Source organism: Passer montanus, unplaced genomic scaffold (assembly GCF_014805655.1).
Source record: "Passer montanus isolate IOZ18808 unplaced genomic scaffold, ASM1480565v1 scaffold22, whole genome shotgun sequence".
Classification (NCBI taxonomy): domain Eukaryota; kingdom Metazoa; phylum Chordata; class Aves; order Passeriformes; family Passeridae; genus Passer; species Passer montanus.
In genome coordinates, this window is record NW_024366815.1 from 12,500,572 (window position 1) to 12,521,581 (window position 21,010).

At 37.9% G+C, this 21,010-nt stretch overlaps 1 protein-coding gene across 2 annotated transcripts in view; it reads left to right on the forward strand.

Annotated features, from left to right (window-relative positions):
- CDK7 (cyclin dependent kinase 7) overlaps positions 1-19,248 on the forward strand; it is a 19,495-nt gene extending 247 nt beyond the window's left edge. The window contains exons 2-12 of one of the 2 annotated variants that reach the window (XM_039709901.1): positions 106-165; positions 3,158-3,191; positions 4,980-5,047; positions 6,831-6,899; positions 8,216-8,326; positions 9,484-9,602; positions 10,622-10,721; positions 12,452-12,538; positions 14,239-14,388; positions 16,154-16,301; positions 19,031-19,248. In XM_039709901.1, coding sequence (XP_039565835.1) covers positions 106-165; positions 3,158-3,191; positions 4,980-5,047; positions 6,831-6,899; positions 8,216-8,326; positions 9,484-9,602; positions 10,622-10,721; positions 12,452-12,538; positions 14,239-14,388; positions 16,154-16,301; positions 19,031-19,056 — 972 coding nt within the window. In that variant the 3' untranslated portion in view covers positions 19,057-19,248. The remainder of the gene's footprint in view (positions 1-105; positions 166-3,157; positions 3,192-4,979; positions 5,048-6,830; positions 6,900-8,215; positions 8,327-9,483; positions 9,603-10,621; positions 10,722-12,451; positions 12,539-14,238; positions 14,389-16,153; positions 16,302-19,030) is intronic. The other variant, XM_039709902.1, reaches the window with a different exon arrangement.
- The last annotated feature ends 1,762 nt before the right edge of the window (positions 19,249-21,010 follow it).

Here is a 21,010-nt window from a genome sequence, read left to right on the forward strand (position 1 = left end):
ACGCGGGGGGCGGCGGGCGGTGCCCACCCCGGGCCCGAGGAGGGCTCGGCGGCCTCGCGCGGTCTGCCAGGCCCTGCTCACGGCAGCATCTCTCTCTGTCCCCAGTTCGCCACCGTGTTTAAAGCCAAGGACAAAACGAACAACCGAATCGTGGCTATTAAGAAGGTATGTGTCAGAATGTCTTCTCATCGTGTGACAAAGTGTCTGGTTACTCTTGACTTTCCTAACGAATTTTTTTTTTTAAACCAACTTGATGGGAAATGGCATAATAGGCATTTTTATTTCTAGAGAAGTTTGTTTAAATGATCTGGTTAACCTGTCTGTAGTGCCCACCCACCCCAGAGGAGGGAGTGGCTTTGCTGTGCTTCTGGGTTTCTGAAGGGTTGCATGGTCTGGGACTTGAATTTCTGGTTATTTGTTAGGCTTATTCAACAAACAGACCAACACACACACATTTTTAAACTGCAGACTTTACTGTCCCTTGATAGTTGATTTTTTTTTCTTTTTTTTTTTTTAAATTGTTCCTGCTGTGGTGCAAAATTTTCTTCATTCCAGAATATTATCCTTTATTAAGTTCTCTAAAATTTATAGAATCATAGAATATGCTAAGTTGGAAGGGACCCATCAACATCATCAAGTCCAACTCTCATCCCTGTGCCAGACAATGGAGGAATCACACCATGTGCCTGAGGCAATGGCACTTGGTGCCATGGCCACTTCCCTGGGAAGCCTGTTCCAGTGCCAGCCCCTCTGGATGAGTAATCGTGTCCTAATATCCAACCTAAACACCCCCTGAATCAGCTTTGCACTCTTACTTCAAGTCCTGTCATTTTTAGACAAATGTTTCCTGAATAATTGAATTAGCAAAGCCTTGTTTCCTGCAGCTTTGCCCATTAAGGTTGGCCATCATCTCATGTTGATTCCCATTCTAATAAAAAGTGGGAAGCAGCATCTCTATATTCTTTCCATGTCAACTGACCCTGCTTCCATTGGGCATACATCTTCCTTCTTTACCTTATATTCAAGAGGACATCCCTGTTCAGCCAGGTTGTCCTTCTGCCTCATCTGTTTGATTTGTGGCATTTGCCTGCTCTTGTGCCCTTAGGAGGTGATGCTTAAAAAGTAGCCAGCACTGATGTGCCCTGAGCAGCCTGAAGTCTGCTCTCCTCGTGTCCAGGGTTGAAGTTTTGCTGGCACTTTCCTGATGTCGAGAGAGATTTTAAACTCAATGGCTTTGTGATTGCTGGGCCAAGATGGCCTCAGTTTCTATTTCACTCATGAGATTCTCTGTGTTAACAAGCAGCAGATCCAAGAAGGCATCTTTTTGAATCGGCTCCCTTAGGACCTTTTCCACAAAGTTGTCGACGTTTTCAGGAATCTTCTGTTGCAGGCTGTACCTGTTGTGTGATGATTCCAGTTCTTTCTGGCGAGTTGAAGTCCTCCACAAGAACAGGGGCAGTTGATTTGGAAGCATCACTTAGTTCCTTAAAGAAGAATTCATTGGCATCATTGTCCTGGCTGGGAGGTCTGTAGCAAACTCCCACAATTGCATCCACATTATTTGTCCCTTGTTTCCTACCCAGAGGCTCTCGACTGCACCATTGCCAGCTGTAAGCTTTGTACATTCCAGCCCTTCCATTATGTATGATGCCGCCCCCTGACTCTTTTGTCCTGTGTGCGTCTCCTGAAGAGCCTGAATCTGCCCAACAGGGCACTCCAGTCTCAGGACTGATCCACCAGGTTTCATTTAAGTCAATGATCTCAAATCTCTGCGTCGGAATGGAAGCTTTGAGCTCCTCTTGTTTGTTCCTCATGCTGAGTGTATTGGTAGAGAAACATTTTAGGTGTTGTACTTTGTAGCCAACACCTCACGAAGCAGATCGAGGTAGGCCATTAGTGTTCTTTTCCTCAAGTTTTGACACACCATCCCGCTGATTATCACTGGTGAGCCAGGTATTTCCTCCCTTCCAAGCCAATTTAAAGCTCTGTCAATGAGCTGTGCTGGCTCCTGTGCCAGATCTCTTTTTCCACTCTGAGAAAGGAGCAACCCATCAGGTGCTGGGAGAACAGGTGCTATCATTCCACTGTCAAAGAACACAAAGTTTTTCTTTTGGCACCAACCTCAGAGCCACATGTCAGCCTGGTGGATCTGCCTGTTGGTTATTTCTTGATACCAGAAGGATTGAGGAAATCACTGTCTGTGCTCCATATCCTTCTATCAATTGTCCTGTGGCCCTCAAGTCTCTTTGAGTGCCCTCAGTCTTTTGTTTGTTACTGTGTTGCTGCCAGCTTGAACAAGCAGTAATGAATAGTAGTCAGAGGGTCTTACTAGACTTGAGAGTTTTCCAGTAACGTTCCTTATCCAGTATGATCATTTTTTGATAAAATATGACAAAAGTGATCTTGGATCTCCAGCGTGCTTGTTTGCATATAAATGATGAAAATATTTACATTGTCATAAAGTGTTTCACTTGTTACTATCTGAAGCGATTGCAGGAAGTTTTTGTATTAAAATGGGTCTTCAGCTGTTCTTTGTAAAGGATGAAAAATGCATGTTACCGTGGTTTCTTTGGTTGAAGACTCAACAAGTTGAATTGTGTCCATAGTAAGTCATCTTGTTTAATGCACCAATGCCTTTAGCATTTCAATAGTTGTCTTGTATGGTTGCTGGTGGTAGAGGCTGTGGTGAAGAGCATTCTTTGTTTTATCTGACTATTTTCTTAACTTTTATCATATCAGTGGTAGCATTGAAATGTCAGGTCATTAGATAATTGAGACAAAAGGACCTAGAATCTGCCCAAGTTTACAGCCTATGCTAATTTTACTAGAATCATTCTGAGATAACTGCCAATTACTTAGCTCTCACTTCCCCCTGAGGAGAGGCTCATTAGTGATGTAATAAAGCTTTGTGGCTACAAAGCAGTTTATACTGTCAGTTTGCATTATGTCTGTTTTTAATGCCCTCATGGCTATTTTTTGTAAAAACTAATGCTGTAAAGAAAGTTATTTTTTAAGGGGGAAATAAACCCCAGTTAAAACCAACCCAGCTGGTAAAGTGCTTCATTACTCTAAAATAAATTCTGTCTTAGAGGAGCAATACTAAAAAATGTATTCCCCACCATCTTAATCTTACTTAACGTGAAATATTTATTTTCAGATTAAACTGGGGCATAGATCAGAAGCTAAAGATGGTGAGTTTTAAAACAAATTTGTACTGTGGAAGCTGTGCTTTGTTTGCTTTGTTTATGTGAATTGATACATTAATTTCCCATACCATTGGCTGAGAAAAATTGAGCTCTGTGCCTGCTGTAAGGCTTAGTAGAGGTTTGCTTCACAAACTGCAGGGACAGCCAAAAGCAGCCGAGATACCTGCATGCATGGTATATGTTTAAATATGAGTATATAACTTCTCAATTTTAATGGAAGTCAAACATGAATATAGCATAGAATAATAGTTATAATAATAACAACAGCACTGAGTTTAGAATACCTTTTTTTATCAATTCATCTCTATGCCTTAAGTATTTAAGATGAGTGAGAACACTTGTGTCTTTTCAGATGTTTCTTTTGTTCTGTATTTGTGATGTGTGCAGAGGCAAAGGTGGATAAAAACAAGATCAAAACTCTTGCCTCTGTGTCCCTTTTTTTTCATGTTCAGCACTATGGAGCATGTGCTCTGACCAGCCCTGTGCCTCTAGGTGTGAATATGGCAAATTGAAACCAAGTAATTTTGGTCTTATCGCCTGTGTGGTGCAGCAGAATTTTATTTGTGTGCAGGCTGCTTTCCTTCAAGACTCCTTCATCAGGTTACCAGCTTTCCAGTGAAGAGTCTTTGCTACCAAGTCTCCAGTTCTTTTCTTTTAAAGAGAAACTGATCACTCATCCCGGAGCCTCACAACTGAGCTGGCTGCCTGAGAGTTGTGATCCTCTTGACCCTCAGTGACCTAATGGCCCTTAGGGACAGTCATTACTTTTGGCCTCTGCAGTGTCTAGCTGGAGATGAAAGATGTTATTAAAAATAATGATCATATCTACTTTTCCTGTGTTATCTGACAAAATGGCATGCTTTTTTTTAATGAAAGACTGTGCCTACCCAAAAGTAGTCTTTGTTAATTTGATTCCAAAACAGGTGATTAAAACAGGCAAAGTGGCAATGTAAAGTAATCCGTGTAGCTTGGCCCAAAACTTTCCTAGTCTTAGCATTGAATCATATGCCCAGTTATAGGAGAACACTGTTTTTCAGCTCGTGTGCAGCTGCAGCTTCCTGCACGATACACCATAGGAGTATTTGCTTGCCAGTTTTCATACAAGCCACACATACCAGTATTTTTGAAGGAGGAATTGGTACCCTGGTGGAACCATGGTTGGATACAGTGCCATCATTGTGACTGCTGAAGGGGCACCATGCTCCCTGCTGGCCCCTCATTTTTCCTCTATAAAATCTGCTTATGAGAAGATTTAAGCAAGAGTAACCAGGTTTTGGTCACTTACTCTTTTATGCCTTATATGTGCTACAGGTGGAATGTAGAAAAACATGTGCCTTGCATTATTAGATAACAGTATGTCAAAAAGAAAAGAGATTTATTAATGAGGTTTGACAGTATGCCTCCCTCTGATTGCAAAATGAAGCTTTTCTTTAAAATTAAAGCAAGCTTTCTAATACCCTGAAAAAGGTGATTTTTTTTCCCCTATAATTTTCCCTTTTTGCCAAAATGTAGATGTGTTGTTTCATAATCTAAGCCTGATTACTATGGTGTGAAATGGACTTGCTGTGGAAGAAAGTGTATGTCCACTTTTATTTTGCAGCAATTTGGTTAGTTATGGCAATGTCCTCATTATTTAACAAATTAATGAGTGTTAAGAATGTGATTTGTAGTAGTAAATAGTCTGTGAGTAGTAGAACAATGGTTTTGTTTGGAGCTTAATCCAAAGTTTTTATTTTGTTCTTTCATTCTCTTTCCTTCTTTCCATCAATGTAGGAATCAACAGGACTGCCCTCAGGGAGATAAAACTGTTACAGGAGCTAAGCCATCCAAATATTATTGGTGTAAGTAGAATAAATGCTAGTTCTAGAATCAATCTTCAAATATTTTCAGTAATTCAACAATTATTGTGGCAGTGTGCCTATTTTAATAACAAAGGCAAAGGTTTTTTGGGGTTTTTTTAAGTCCTTTTAGTTTTTTGCCTGGGCCTATATACTTGCTAATGTTGGAAGAATTTTGAAAATGTAGATCACTTGACTTTGCATCTCGATAGAATTGCTAATTAAGACAGTGCTGAATTTACCTGATTGATTGCTTCATATGGAACTGTGACAGTCAAAAAACAGGCTTTTTAAAGCAGTGGTAAAGGGGAAGTCATGTGGCTTATTAGTCATGTATGAAATAGCAGGCTTATTTTAGCACAAATATGTGATGTTTAAAATCTTTTTTGGAAGGTGTAAAACAGGTATTTTTTTTAGTTTCAGTTGGATTTTGGTAGACTTACACCTGCAGATACCCAGCTGGAGCTAAAGACATTTTAAATAAAGGTAGATCATAGTGATAATTAGAAAGTGTCAATATGATGAAATACGAATTTTCCATATACTTTTCAAAGTGGAAATAAGGTTCTCTTCTGATTGTGACCCTACTTTCAAAGTGGTTGCTTTACCTATCAAGGTTAGAGAATATGCAGGAAGTGACAACTAAAATGGCAAAGGGATGGAGCATCTTCTTGATGAAAAAATGAGGAATTCGTTGCTTTGGAGAGGGAAAAGTTGGTAATGGGGTGGTCTACAAAACCAAGGTGATAGGTGGTGTCTGTGCAGGAATGATGTTTCCAAACACCATTGTCCTAGAAATAAGAGATATATTTAAAACCTATTGGCAGCAGGAGTGGAGACTGTACTGCTTCACTCAGTGTGCAATGAATTTGTAGGATGTGTTGCCATGGGCATGTAGAAGCAAATTGCATCAACAGTTCAAAGAAGAGTTAGACAAATTTATGATTGGGAGCTCCATAAGTAGGCTCTAAAAATAAGAGACAGTGTTGTGCTCCTCTTAGTAGTCCTTACAAAACTTTTGTGGGTTTTGGGAATTTAAGGGCCATAGTCATTGTTGTTATGAACTATTCAAGCAAATACCATGCAATTTGCCAGTTTGTGTGGTCATCGCACTGAGACTGAGGAATGAGCTGCACCAGCTGCACACATACCTTCCTCATTTTGAAGGAAGAACGCCAGGCTAGATGATCTCTTGTTTTTGTTCAACATCACGCTTGTGCTGTCTCAAATTAGAAATTGATTGTGTCATTACACAGCTTCATCCTAAGAAAGGGCCGTTTGGATGTCCTCAAAAGAGTTTTATTTACCTTGGAAAGCTAGCTACAAAAATGAATACACATCTAAAAATGTCTGAAGCTAATAAGCCTAACACTTAAAATTTCTAAATACTGTATGCTTCTAGGAAGCAGATACACAGAGCTGAATCCATGGACAAACTCAGTCTTGTCTCAATAAAGAGTAGTTAGAACAGGAAAGTTTGGAAGACGAGGTGCGCATTACATTATCTGTTCTAGTTAACATGACAAAGTTAATTCTTGCTCTTTTTTCCTGTCTCCAGGAAGGAGGGGCAATCATGTGAAATGTTATTTCCATCTTTAATGGATTTTTTTCTGGTTTGGAAACTTGAGTTAAAAAGCTAAACTGAGTAAGAATTTTTGTTACAAGTCAAGGAACTTAAATGAATTCTCAATAAGCTGAAAATCCATGTGCAGACAACAGTGGTGTTGAATTTCAGAAAACTGGAAGAATCAGAGCATGCTTAATGATAATGTATTTTGTTTTGCAGCTTATTGATGCATTTGGACACAAGTCTAATATTAGTCTGGTGTTTGATTTTATGGAAACAGATTTAGAGGTAAGATTTTTAAAGACTTTCTTTATCTCAGTATCTTAAGATGGTTTATGAAAGTGCTGCTTTAACAGGCTTATATTTGCCCATATTAGAAAGGAGACTTCTATTATGTCAGTTGATGAAAATCATGTCTTAAAAGTAGCTTGAGTAATTTCAGTTTTTATGAATTCTCATTTGATTAATTCCTTTACTTCTAAATACTTGTCAGCATGATTGTGTTTACTATGTTAGTTTTCTGACTCCAGTCAGAGTGTAGAACCTCTGGCACAGATCACTGCTTCTGGAATGTAATCGATAAGCATAATACCAAACATGTTCACATAAGTGTGGCATTAAAATATAGTAAGAGACGAGGTGGTAGTAAAATCACATTAATTTTAAACATGTTTTCAAATATAGCAGTGCTAGGTAATTGCAAATCAGTACCTTCCAGAGACAGGTTTGCTGAAATTTAGGTGAATGCAAGACTTGAAAAGGTTAGATCAGATTTTTGCTAATAGAGGTTATTAATGAGTTGACTTTTAGAGGATTCGTTCTGTTTACATAGTAGTTACGCAAAGTTTGGAGATTAAGAAGATTGGTGTACAAAGAATTAAATATTCTTGAACTGCATGATGCTGTGGTGTGCAGTCTTCAAATTGTATTGTGGTATCACTCAGGCTGCCACTGAGACTGCTGCCTGTTGTGATTAAGCAGATGCTGCATACATGGAAATTTCTGCAGTCTTAACTCTTCTGTAACTCAGCTTATGGAAGGCTATTACTGAGCAGTACAGTAGTATTAACAAACAAGCTTTGGAGTCTTTGCATAGAATTTTAATGTTAAAAATCAAAGAATGTAGAAAACTGAAGTAGATTTCTTAAAATATAGTCAAGTGGCCATAACCTCTAGTCTTTTTGGAAATAGAGGAGGAAACCATTGTATTTACAAAGATTACTTACTTAGGTGGCAATGAGAAAGAAGGAATAAGTGGAAACATAATTTCTAGTTTACTGTCACATTTATCATTTGTATGTGTACATCTTTGTCCTGGAAGTTTGGGTATCAAAGTGGAACTGAGATTAAATGCTAAACTTTTGTTTCCCACACATTTTTTCATTGTTGGGTTATGCAAAGTTCACATAAGCTATCTGGACTCCCCATTTCAATTTCTGATCTCCAGAGCTGACCCGTTTTTATGGGAGAAGGGTGTAATGGTAGAGAATATATGACTGCCAATTTGAAGCCTGTCTTAAAGGCAGAAATAACTTTTGAGCTGAAAGAATGGAGATAAGATTGTCTTGTATGCTGAGCTTTACCTTGACTTCAACACTTTGCAGGTTATTATAAAGGATACAAGTATTGTGCTGACACAGTCCCACATCAAGGCATATATGCTGATGACACTTCAAGGATTAGAATATTTACATCAGCATTGGATTCTACACAGGGTAAGCATGTGCTAAATTGACAGCCTTCATCCTGCAACAAAAACCACATTGGATGGATTTAGAGTCTAAAGCCTAATGAGGGTAGTTTTGGAATTCAGACAGTCTCATTCCATAAGCATTCATATTTGCTGTTTTGGAGAGATAATAGCAGTACCAGAAATGTTAAGATTTACTGATGTGGTTATGACTTTGATTCTTATATAAAAGGTTCTCCACTTAGATGTGACTTCAGTTATCACTGTGAACTGGTTCTGCCTGGGATGGATTGGACTTTTTTCACAGAAGTTGAACTCTTGAAGCTTTCTCCTTTCTATCAGGAAGTGTCAAGGCTTTCTCTTTTTCTCACTCTGCCTTTGCCCTGATAAGTAGGCTTGGGGCAAGAAGTAAGGAGGAGAGACAGCTGGGGCAGCTGACCCACGTTGTCCATAGGGATACTGCATGGCATGTCAGTGGTAAAAACTAGGGTAGAGGAAAAATGGGGAATTTTGGTTTCCAAGCTCACTGCTGTTTGGAGACTGTGTATCACTCTTCTTTTTGGGGGTGGTGAAGGATTTCCATGGCCTTGCTTGTTTGTTTTGATATTTAGTTCTTTCCTGTTAAACTGCCTTTGTACTGCTCCTAGAGTTTTCCTGCTTTTCATCTTCTTTCCCCTATGCTGCTGAAGGTGGTGGGTGGGATGAGAATAGAAAGAGCAAATGGCTGTGTGCGTAATTTCAGGTTGGTTACTGTTGGGTACTTGTGGGTTGACCTCTGTTGGCCTGAGGTCAACCCACAATATACTGTATTGAACTGTGTGACTTCTGTGATTTCTGCTGTTATTGGAAGCATTGGCCAGGTCTTTTTATTATTCAGTTGGCAGCTATGCAGATAATATAACCGCAGTACTTGCAGAAAATGTAAAACCTATCAAGAGGCTTTTTTAAACTCTGCAAGTTAAATGTGTTAATATTCAAATGGATCTGGCTCACTATGGTTTTCATATATGACGAGATACTTATTTTCTGGGGAGTTTAAATTTTTTCACTCACAGTGTAGGTTCTAAGATAGAATCAGATCTTTCATTTTACAACACTGTTATTGACGTGTCTGCCAGGAGATTCATTATATGTCTGTTTTTATCAATACTGGCAAATCTTATTTGTTTTCTATACTGACAGGATCTTAAACCAAATAACTTGTTGCTAGATGAAAATGGAGTTTTAAAATTGGCTGACTTTGGCTTGGCAAAATCTTTTGGAAGCCCAAACAGAGTTTATACACACCAGGTAGTAACAAGGTAAGATGCTGTATTTTGTTTCTTACACAGAGATTGTTTAGTTGCTTCATAGGTGTTTCTTGAAATGTGTCATGTCAAATCAACATATTCAGAGTGGCATGTGCTCATGTGATGTGGCAAGAGCTGCCTAAAAAACCCCAAGGAAGCATTGTTTAACAAAGTCTCCATAAGAACTGCTTGAGTATGCATCCGTGGGGGTGGTTCTCATATCTGTAAAAATTATACTCTTTTGAAATGTCTGGAAATAGTATGTATCTGCTTAGAAGCCTGGATTTTGGCACAAGACAGCTGCTACTTTCTGCTAATCACAAGAACCTAGAAGCTTTTTTTGGAGCTATTCACATTACCTATTTTGAGACAAACACTTGAACCAATTTAAATATTTACAAATGGTTTTTATGGCATGCTTATTTAAGGTATGCTATAAAAAGTGGGGCTGCAAAATATACAAAGTTTTGCTTTCTGACTGCTGGGATGCTAAAACTATTCAGGCAAAGCTGGTTTAATACCTTTATTCAAAAGACAGAAATTCTACAGTGTCAAATGCAGTGTCATTTCATTAACTTGATTGTTCTTAGGCAGTGTGAGTAGTTTTTTCAAAACAACAAGGCTCATTTTACATAAAAGTAGTCTCTATACTTAGGTCTGTTGATATGGAAATTCTTAGGAGATGGGAGGAATTCTGTCTTGCTGTGATTCATTCAACATAAAATTTTAAGGAAATTTCAGTTTACCTGCATGTTAACAACTTACTTCCTTGCATGTCTGCCATTCAATACTTGTAATCAGGTCAGTTGAAACTGCAGTTAATCTTTGGTTGTACATGACCCTATGGTGAGGTGTGCACAAATTTGTTCATTCTTTCTTAAACAAAACACTTTGCAGAATATAGCTCTTCAATGTCTGAAAAGTATATAGGTAGAAGTAACATCCTTTTTTTAGGTTTTGCATTGCTACAATATGTAGCATTTGACATGAGCAAAGCCAGGTTGTTCTTCCAAAATGTGTTTTCTTTTCAGGTGGTACCGAGCCCCAGAACTATTGTTTGGGGCTAGAATGTATGGTGTTGGTGTTGATATGTGGGCTGTTGGTTGTATTTTAGCCGAATTGCTCCTCAGAGTAAGTATTCAAATGTAACCCTTTTGTTCACGTCACCTTTTTATGGAGTTTTTTCCTTTCCTGCTAAAAGCAGGTGAACAAAGGCCAAAACAAACTATAGAAAATCTTATTAACTGTAATGAAAGTGTATTTTTGGAATAGACTGAAGCTTGGTAAACATCAAAAGCCCTGGTAGTCTTTAAACATCTGGGTTAAAATGTTGCAACAAACTGTCACAGTCTTGCCTTGGGAGAGGTCAAGTAGGTAACTTGCAGTCTGTAGACGCCTATTTTCGTTCTCTACTGTTCTAGAAATGTAACATCATTTTTAGGTGCATGTGCTGTCCCTTATACGCTGTTCTTCAGTTATAATCACCAGTACCTTAATTGTGGTTTTATTGAAGATGAATGGAAGACTAATGTTTTTCTGAACTGTGGTTAGTTGACAATACTGGAGTGAAGCGGAAGGTTAACATCAGGATCATCCTATGGCACTCCTCAGTATGGTACACAAATGTAATGGTCCTTGAGTATTTTTCACTGAAGTGGAATGTTTCTTATAGAGCTCTTTGGAGAAGACATTAAAGTGTGAGGGGAGCAGTGGAGGGCTGGGGTACAGACACTGCTGAAGACATGAAGTAGCCTGCAGTACAATTTATCTTCCATGACTAAGTGGCTTCTGCTTGGTTTCTGCACCTTTGAATGGTTTTGTGGCCATATCATAACCAGACTTCTGTGTGAAAACACCCTGAAGGAAACCTTTTGCTTTGATTGGTCACACCAAATAGGTGTGCTGGTTCAATTTGATTGCCAGGTCAGATATGGAAATGTACAGTGGCTCTTTAAGCAGCACTGGTGATGGATACATAAATATGCATTAGACTTGCTAAAACTGATTACATTTAAGTCAAGTTAGTAAGCCAATAATTCTTGAATTCGGTTGATTCTTTGGTTTGTCACAAAATGTGTTATGGTTCAGTTTTTATCACAGTGATATTTTGAAATGTATGTGTCAATTTTCAGGCAGTGCAACTTCTGGGAGCTTTTTATGAAAGCAGTTTATATTCAAGGGGCTTTCATCATGCCACAATTTGGTATACTGTCTACTAGGGATATCCATTATGGTTTTTCTGTCCTAATTAAATAAACACTGCCTCTAATTCTTCATAGATTTGCTTTTGTCACCAACTTTTTTCCTTACATTGTGTGCCTGATAGCTAGAAGTTGGACTGGGCAGATATCCCCTTTTCAGTCTTTTGCTTTATTTAATTGACATGTGACACTGATCAGACAGTTTTCTATCCCAATGGGTCTCTACTCTCCCTCATGTTTTCATTTAGTTTCATAAGGCTAACTTGTGTAATCCAGTTATGATTCACTTTAAATATCTATAAAAGCTACCTCCATGAACAGGTGGTAAAAAGATCACCATGACCAACTGACTTTAGGCTGACAACTGAGATATAAAATCTTTTCTGTATTTAGTACATTTTACATTAATGTGGTTGTGATTAAACATAATCTTATGTTTAAGCTGTCTGCTGTCAAGTCAATGATACTAAGCCTGGGTTCAGGAAACATTCAGAATCTATTTGAGCATAAATAGATTGCCTCAAATATTCATTGAACCTCTTTGTGGGGAGATGGTATACAGAGGGCTTTTGCCTTGCACTTACACGGTATCACTCAAAGTTTCTTTCTAAAATTGAAGTTCAGAAGGTAATTCAATCAAATGCCATGTCCTTCTTCCAGGTTCCTTTTTTGCCTGGAGACTCTGATCTTGACCAGCTGACAAGGATATTTGAAACACTAGGCACTCCAACAGAAGAACAATGGCCTGTGAGTAATTTTGTTCAACAAACTGATACTGGTTTTACTTGATACTCTCTATTTTAGCTCTTGAAATGAAATGATTATTCCAGAATTCTTGAGCAGATTTTTCAGAACACAATTGCTTTGTCTCATGAAGTAGCTGAGATTTGTTGTTTCTCTTGGCAAACCTCTGGTCAACAGTAACAGTATCAACACTTACTGATTTCTTTCTGTGTGCATCGTTTCACATGGCTACTGGTGTGAGATTATTGCTGCTGCTTAATGTTTTTGAGGTGCTTATTTAATTAGCATGCTTTAACCTGGAATGCTTTAATCACTTTCAGAAGTAGGAACCTTTTGTAGGGGCCTAAGTTGGCCCTGGTAAATTATAGTTTGATGATAGTGAAAAACACAGACCAACAGCTTTAAGGATAAACAATTTGCCTCAACAATGATCCCAAAACAAATAAAATTAGTAGTACAATTTTCTCTGAGATGACAGCAAAATAAGTAACACCAGGCCAAACTTACTGTCTGGTCACGCAGTGACCTACCTAACCATGGTTATTAAACAGTGACAGGAAGTGGGACATAATGTCTGATGAGCTACTTGTACCAGCTACCATGCACAGGGAGTCCAGAATTCCTTGATCAGGATTTTGTTGTTGAGTTGTGGAAGCACTCACTGGACTTGTTCACCTCTGCTCCCTCTCCATGAATCTTTTCCTTATTGTAAATGGTGCTGGAATGCTATGGTATGTGATCATGAAATGGAGCTGTAGCCAAATGGAGAACTGCTGTGTGAGGCACTGCTAGGCCCCCGCAATTCTGATATTTCTTGAGGGGTCTGAATGGAATGCATGAAGGTTTTTGCAATGACATTTCTGCTTTCTTTGGAGAGGAAAATTTAAGATAAAGTGGGGAAAAGAGAGAAGAGGAGATTAGTTAACATAACAAAGATGACACATCCTCAAGTTCATTCCAAACATTTACATTTTAATAATTGCAACCTTTACTGTCAAGATTATAACTGGTTGAACACATTTTTTACTATGTCCACGTAAAGTAAAATATTAATACAAACTTGAAGTGTGACTACTAAGGCTTTAAATACTTAAAACACTACAAAATCATTATGTTTGTGTAATTTTCTGTGTAATTTTTATACTGGAATGTGAACACAGTGGGGTTGATTTCATACCTAGAGGACAAAAAAGTATGCAAATAATTTTTTGTTTTTCTGCTTGGTGCATATTTTCGTTCCCTCCTCTCATTGCCCATATGAAATTGCAGTTGTGCATTTAAAATCAAAATGCACATGATGTTCAGATAACATTTATTAATATAGAGAAAGTGAAGACTGACTCTTCTGAAAATATTTTCCCTCTTGCCATGTCACTTCACTAAAGGAGGTTTTATTTCATTTGTGTTACCTAATTTAAAATTATTTCATGCTTCCTTTAGCAGTTTTTCCTTTTGGACTGGTCACAACTAAAGCAAGGGAAGGACAGATCATTTGGAAAGTTGTTTCACACTGTAACAGTTATTAAAAAAAAGCTTTTATGACCTTCTATTCCTATAGTTATTTAATTTCAGTGACCAAGTAGTAGTAACGTGTTTTGAAAGAGGAGTTGCTTCTGATGAAACAGCTGTATGCAGTTTGCTTTCTGTGAAAAGCTGAACTCTTTCTAGGGGAAAAACATATATTCCATTTTTGGTCTTTGTAGGGGATGACAAGTCTTCCAGATTATGTCACATTTAAGCCATTCCCTGGAATGCCACTTCAGCATATCTTCAGTGCAGCTGGTGATGATCTGCTCAACCTTCTTCAAGGCTTATTCACATTTAATCCTTCCACTAGAGTAACAGCAACTCAGGTATAGTATACTTGGGTTATCTCCTAATGTTCATTAAACCACTATTAATATCATATAAACATGTTTTGAAGCCAGTTAGCCATGTTTGAAATGAAACATCAGATGAATTACTAGAAAAATAATCCCAGTGTTTTATAGAGAGAACTGTGAAAGGCATGGATAGTACTAAGAGATCATCTCCATTCCCAGTGCAGTGTCAAAGTAGTGAACTGAAATGTGTATGAGCTATGACCTTCTGACAGTCATATTTGACATGCTGAATTCAGTCATCTAAAATTTGAAGGTTAAGTCTTAACATAGCTTATCTTATTCCCTGGGTTTGGAAAGTTTTTCTCCTTGCTTCATCCTGTCTCTTCTTCAATGTCTTTTAAACTTTTATGGAACTTCTTAAACATAAAATTCTGTGGTGATTAAACAGTCATTCTTATCTAATTCTCCTGTTCCATGATACTTTCAACTTTACTACTCCGTGATGGGTGGAAATGGAGGACATGTAAGAAAAATCTTGCAGAATGTTCTAGTTTGCAATTCTGATTTCTGTGATTAGGAGGATACACCAGCTGGCAGTTAAAAGTGTATTTCTGTCACTTAACACTGATAGGGAAGCATGCAAGAAAACTCTGTCCTCTTTGGGCCAGGACTCCCTCATTGCTGGTTAGATTTGAATTCAGGAGATCAGTTCATGTGTTATGAGTCTTTTTACTAGAAGACTTTTCAGAGCACATTCAGGCTGTTTTGGCCACCATCTTTAAGAACATTCACTGCAAGTTTCCAGATAATTAGTTCTGCTATGCTTGAGGCGTCTCTGTGGTAGTTGATATGTATGAAGTAATTTTTCAGGTCATAGTATAGGATAGCGACTTGAATATATATTACTTTTCTAGTCTAAACTTTTTATTGGCAATGCCACAGTTTGAGAGAAAACAACTTGTGCTTACTGTATTGGTTTGGTTTATAGCTGACATTGAATATCATGTAACTGGCACAACAAATGATTACTTAAGAGACAGTCACTTTTTGTTAACTATGCTTCATGGTTCCAAAAATTTAAATTAAGGTATATAATTCTACCACATGAAACCAATCTTGCTGACTAATGTTTGTCTTCTGCTCTAATATGAGTGATGCTTTTCTCACAGTTTACAGGGTAGAAACAGCACAGTTAAAGAAATATGGGGGGAAAACCCATCTTAAAAACCAACTAAACAGTTGGTGTCTAGATCATGAACCTGATCAAGACTTCAGAAATATTCCTTTAATTTTTTCTTTATTACTACTTTCTTTTTTATCCTCATCTTATCTGATCTGTCTATTCAGAATGTAATCTCTTCAGAGCTAGATGCCATTTATACAAGGCTTCTTACAAAATAATCTAGTTTTGTCAGGATGTCTGAGTGCTGGTTAAAAATAGGAGTGTACAATTATCCCTTGCTTTACAGATCCATGTAGAGTGGATAGTAATTGTGAACACAATCTTTATTTGCCCCAAGGCTGCTCTGTAGTATAAAGGTGTTAAAATACTTTTTAAGTCCCAATTAAAAGTGCTTGGTTTCACTATAACTTCTTTATAAATTACACTTCATACTAATTATTTGTTTCTTTTTCTTCGATTATCATTTAGGCATACTATAACTTCTTTATAAATTACACTTCATACTAATTATTTGTTTCTTTTTCTTCGATTATCATTTAGGCATACTATAACTTCTTTATAAATTACACTTCATACTAATTATTTGTTTCTTTTTCTTCGATTATCATTTAGGCATTGAAACAGAAATATTTCAGTAACCGACCAGGACCCACTCCAGGAAACCAGCTGCCAAGACCCAACTGTCCTGCCGAAGCTGCAAAGGAGCAACAAAATGCACTTTTAAATTTAAAAAGGAAAAGAACAGAAGGAATAGATCAAGGTAACTTTGTATTATGTCACCACTTTTAAATAAGAGTTACATGCTCAGATAGAATGGGATGCTTCCAGTGTTTTAGAATAAAAACTCTCAAAATGAACTAATTCTCTTGAGCATTGGCTGAAGCCTTTTAATGATATGTGGTTTGGGGTCAGAATTACTTAGCCCTGTATTGTAACAGAATTAGCACAAAAAAGCTCTTCAATGATGCTTAAGAGTCTATTAGAAGAAATAACCCTATTCTATTAATTCTGTAATGGAGAGTGGTACTCTCCAGTAAATTGTAGGCTATTATGATGAACCTTTTTTTTTTCTGAAACATCTTAGGTGGAAGTAATTTAACTTCACTCCACTTAAGAAAAGAGAGAGAGAGAGTCTGAAACGTAACATGATATGCTGTGAAATGACAGGCTGGAGAGGGTAGATCAAATTCAGAGGAGAGATTTTTTACTTACTCTGTCTTAAGGTACAGAAGTTAACTTGTAAGACCCCTCTGGGTCAAGAACATTAAGCACAATTCTGTGACCCACCTCCAGTCTTCTTCAGACAGCATGTATTTCATACCTTTGTGACAGCACAAGTGCTTAGTACTCATGACCTGTATCTGACACTAAATTACTCAGGCCTTCTATTAGGGAGGCAAATACTATTTTTAAACTTGGAGTTGGTCTTCTTAACATCTGGAATATGCTAGATAGCAGCTGTCAGGTTACCATCAGCTCTTTGTTATTGCCAGTATGAGACTCAGTTTTAATATGAGTGATATTTTTTGAATGGAGCTACTTCGATAAAAGTATTTCCTCTTGAGTTCAAAGAGAAATCTCCCCATGGTTCACCTTGCTTTTTAGGCACTTTGAATTGTTGTTTCTAAGTCTTCATCAAATTTGAAGTAAAATACATTTGGTTCACTACTTTAAGTTTTCAGTCTCAAAAAAAAGAAGGATCGGTTGCACACCGTTTCCTGACCCCAGTACCATGGGTCTCCTGGCTTGTGGGAACTTGTCAAGTTACAATAGCACAGACAATTAATTTAAGCATTTTAGCTCCTCTTCCAAAGATCATGTGAGGGTTTGTGATGTGTTTGGGGGTATACACCCTAAAATACATCTGTTAACTAAAGGGTGGGTAAAAGAGAGAAATACCTTCTTGAGTTCTGTGACTTAATGATTTGAATTGGTGCATTTGACAAAGAGCAGAGTTTCCAGAGTTGTATCAAGTTAGAACAATAGTTGCTTTGACATCTTTCCTTGCTTCTGTGTAAAGGCTGGGAGTTTTGAGATTGGATAGAAATGAGGCAGTAAGAAAGTTATCATTACTTTTTGGGACCTTTGAGTATTGGTATAAAAACAATATAATTTCTACCAGCTGGAAATGGAGACATGATGTGTTTTCTAATGTGGATTTTCCATAAGGTTCTGTTACTGCCTTAGCTGGGCAGACAGATCTAGAAGGTTTCTATCCAAAGGTAGTTCCTCTAGTGCCAGCAAATGTTAAAGGAGAGAGACAATGGTAGAGCTAGCAGATCTGCTGCCCTGGATTTCATTTGCTCTTCTTACATGGCATTGCCATCTAAATTTAAAATCTGAATAGTGATTTGGAAGAATAATCCTCTAGTCTTGGTTTAAATAAAAATTTGAAGGGCAACATTGCTGTAGTGGGTGGAAATGTGTGAATGTAATTTCTAAGAAAAATAAGTTGTATTCCCTGAAATTCCTAGAATGGCCCTGCATCCTGCAGAGCACATTTCTATCCCCTAGCCCTGTTGAGGTAGCACTCCAGAACTTGACAGAATAAACTGAGTGCTTGCTGATAGGTATCCTGGCAAAAATACTGCACCAGGAGCTGACTGCTGGGATAAAGATTCATGCCATTGCTCTATGTGCTGATTTTTCACAAGAACAAACCCCTGTAGCCTGTGAGGTATGTTCACCAAATCTGAGTAATTCTCAGAAAACAGCCTCTGTTCTCAGGGGAAGATTACCACCAGATGGATGGCTGCCTGTGAAAAGTATGAAATATACATGCGTTGAATCTACTGCTACCACTTACTTTTGATCAGTAAGGTTTTTGCAGACATGGATTCTATGATGACATAACTGCCCATCTTCTCTCTGTCACTTAACCAAAAGCAGCACTGCTTCCCCAGAATGCCAATTGCTAGTCCTGTTAATATGCATTCCTACAGAGCTGTAGCTACACAAAACAGGGACGATAAAGAATGGTGCGCTAAAGTTTTTCCTGTGTTAATTAAGCATAAGGATTCTGATATCAAAACTATTGGTTTGGAAAAAAGCCAAAAATATTCTAATCATATTTAAGATTAAGAATTTTTCCTAGATTTGACGACACGAAAGAAAAACCCTTTAGAGTGTGTGTGTGTGTGTGTGATGGGACAGGTTTAAGCCTTAGAACAGCTTGCTTTTCTTGGGTTTCAAAGTAGAATTAGTTGATTAGCTTTTCATATCAACAGTTAGGTTTTTATATGAACAAAGAGAAATATTTACATGTATCCTAAATGCAGTTAAAACTTAATTACAGAATTTATGACTTTTGGAATATACATACTGATTCAGGTGAACTTTGATTCTAGCACTCTCTCATAGATTTGTTAGAAAATGTCATCATGTACTGCCACTGTCATCAACAGCATTCTACAGTTAAGAGCAGGAGGGGGCCTTGAGGAGGGGGCTGGACCTCTCTACTTTGCTAACAGTGTGATTTACATTTTTCAGGATTACCAAAAAAACTGATTTTTTGATTGCTGTGGATGATGAATGAAAATGAGTGAAAATGCCCTGAGTCCCAGCCATTGATAAAATACTGTAATCATCGCTGGATGGTTATTTTTTAATATTTTCCTATGTAAAATATGAACTTATTATTTCCTTATGGACAGAGAAGTTTTATTAACCCTTCTTTTTACAATAAAATCATTATTGAGAAAAAAAGATTATCTGGTTTGTTGTTTTGTCCTTTGAGTCATGCTCTGAGACAATAACTGTCAAAACTACTTGCAGGCTACAGGTGTACACATACTAATTTTACTGAACCTCTGTGCTGAATCACATGCTATTCTGTTCAGATATATATCCTATATATCCTATTTTCTTCTCACATGCAGCTTAGATAAACATATGACTGTCTTCTAGACCTATAATAAAAATGTAAGGAAAGGGTAGGATATGTTTTTGTTCTAGTTAGTAGGCTCAAGTATTAACAAATGAGTTTGAATATGCTCTCTCAGCAGTCATGTATTAAGACTTCTGCAAAGACACATCCACTGCCTTGAAAACAATGTGAAGTGCAGATTTAATGTGAAATGTTTGGAGGGATTTTTTTCCTATCCCTGTCTTGCAGGAGAAGTTACCTGAGAAAATACAAATACTGTTTCCTGCAAAGCCTTGAAGATTGCAGTGAGAGACAGAGGAGGAAGATCCAGCTGGGGAAACTACACTACACTAGTCATCCTGTCAGCCTGTGTCTGTAGAACAATCCATAGTGCAGACACTGGACTCAGCTTTGCCTGAATTCCAGCATGGAGAGGTAGAAAAGTTTCTGCTGGGTAACTGAATTGCAGTAGAGAGAACCAAACTTACATATGCTGTTGCTGCATCTTAACTGTGTGCCTGCCTGCTATTGTACGGTGTATCTCAGGGATACCTGCTGAGCTATTGTCATCTTTCTGCCTTTGAACCACATTCAGCATTCTCTTTTCTGATTCTGTGGCAAGTATAGTAGTGTAAGACTTTGAGGCTTGTAGGGGAACAGCAGCCATCATCTTGCTGGTGTGCTCCTTCATTTTGCTGCTACTTGAGCTAATGTAAAGTATTAGGCCTTGTAAAGGAGAAGAGTTGGTGTTTTCCCAGTACTGTGTTCTCTATTGGTCGTTGGCAGTTGAAAAGTAAACAGATTTCCTAGGATCTAATTGAGAGTATAGAAAAAAGTTTATCCATTAGCATCAGTTGTATAAGTTTTTATTATCTGTTTAATCAAACATCATCCTCTTCATTGCAGGCTAGAGGATTAAGATAACTTAATAACTTAAGTAGTCTTACTTCTCATTGGCACAGGTTCAGAAATATGTTAATATTAATAGCCAGAGCTGACTTATGAGATGAATCCTGGGCATTATGTGACTAACAGTGTTGTTTAGCTAAAAACAAATGACTGAGATGCTTGTGCTAGCTGTTTATCGCCAAACGGGCTGCTTAAGAAATGTTCACGTCTTGTGCAACTGTCTGCAAGAAATGTATCATTTTAAGGAACTTTCCCACTGGGCATTAATAGACGCTTGTTTGCAGGGTGTTTTAGGGAAAACCCTCCCAGCCAAGACCTGGCCTCAGGCCATGCCCTGCCTCGAACTGGGAGGGAAGAACAACATCAGATGCAGGTGCTTCTGCACTAAAAATATAATTAAGCCACTTTGACTTGCTGATCTGGGCCTATAAAAGCTGGATCCCCTTTCAGGGTGAATTTGGAGACTTCATCTACAAGTGGATGCACCAAGTAGGATTCTCTCAATTGCCAGGAAGGGTTCTCCAGGTCGTCACTGCAAAATGGGGCTCCCCAGCCATTTCTTATTCTGGATGATGGTAAAGTATTTAGGCAATTGGTGATATGTCTTTCTAAATCACTGTCCTTTCTCTTGTGTAGTAATGATGAGGTGCATTACCTTGCTTATTTTTGCATGTTGCTAAAGCTGAGCATGTAGT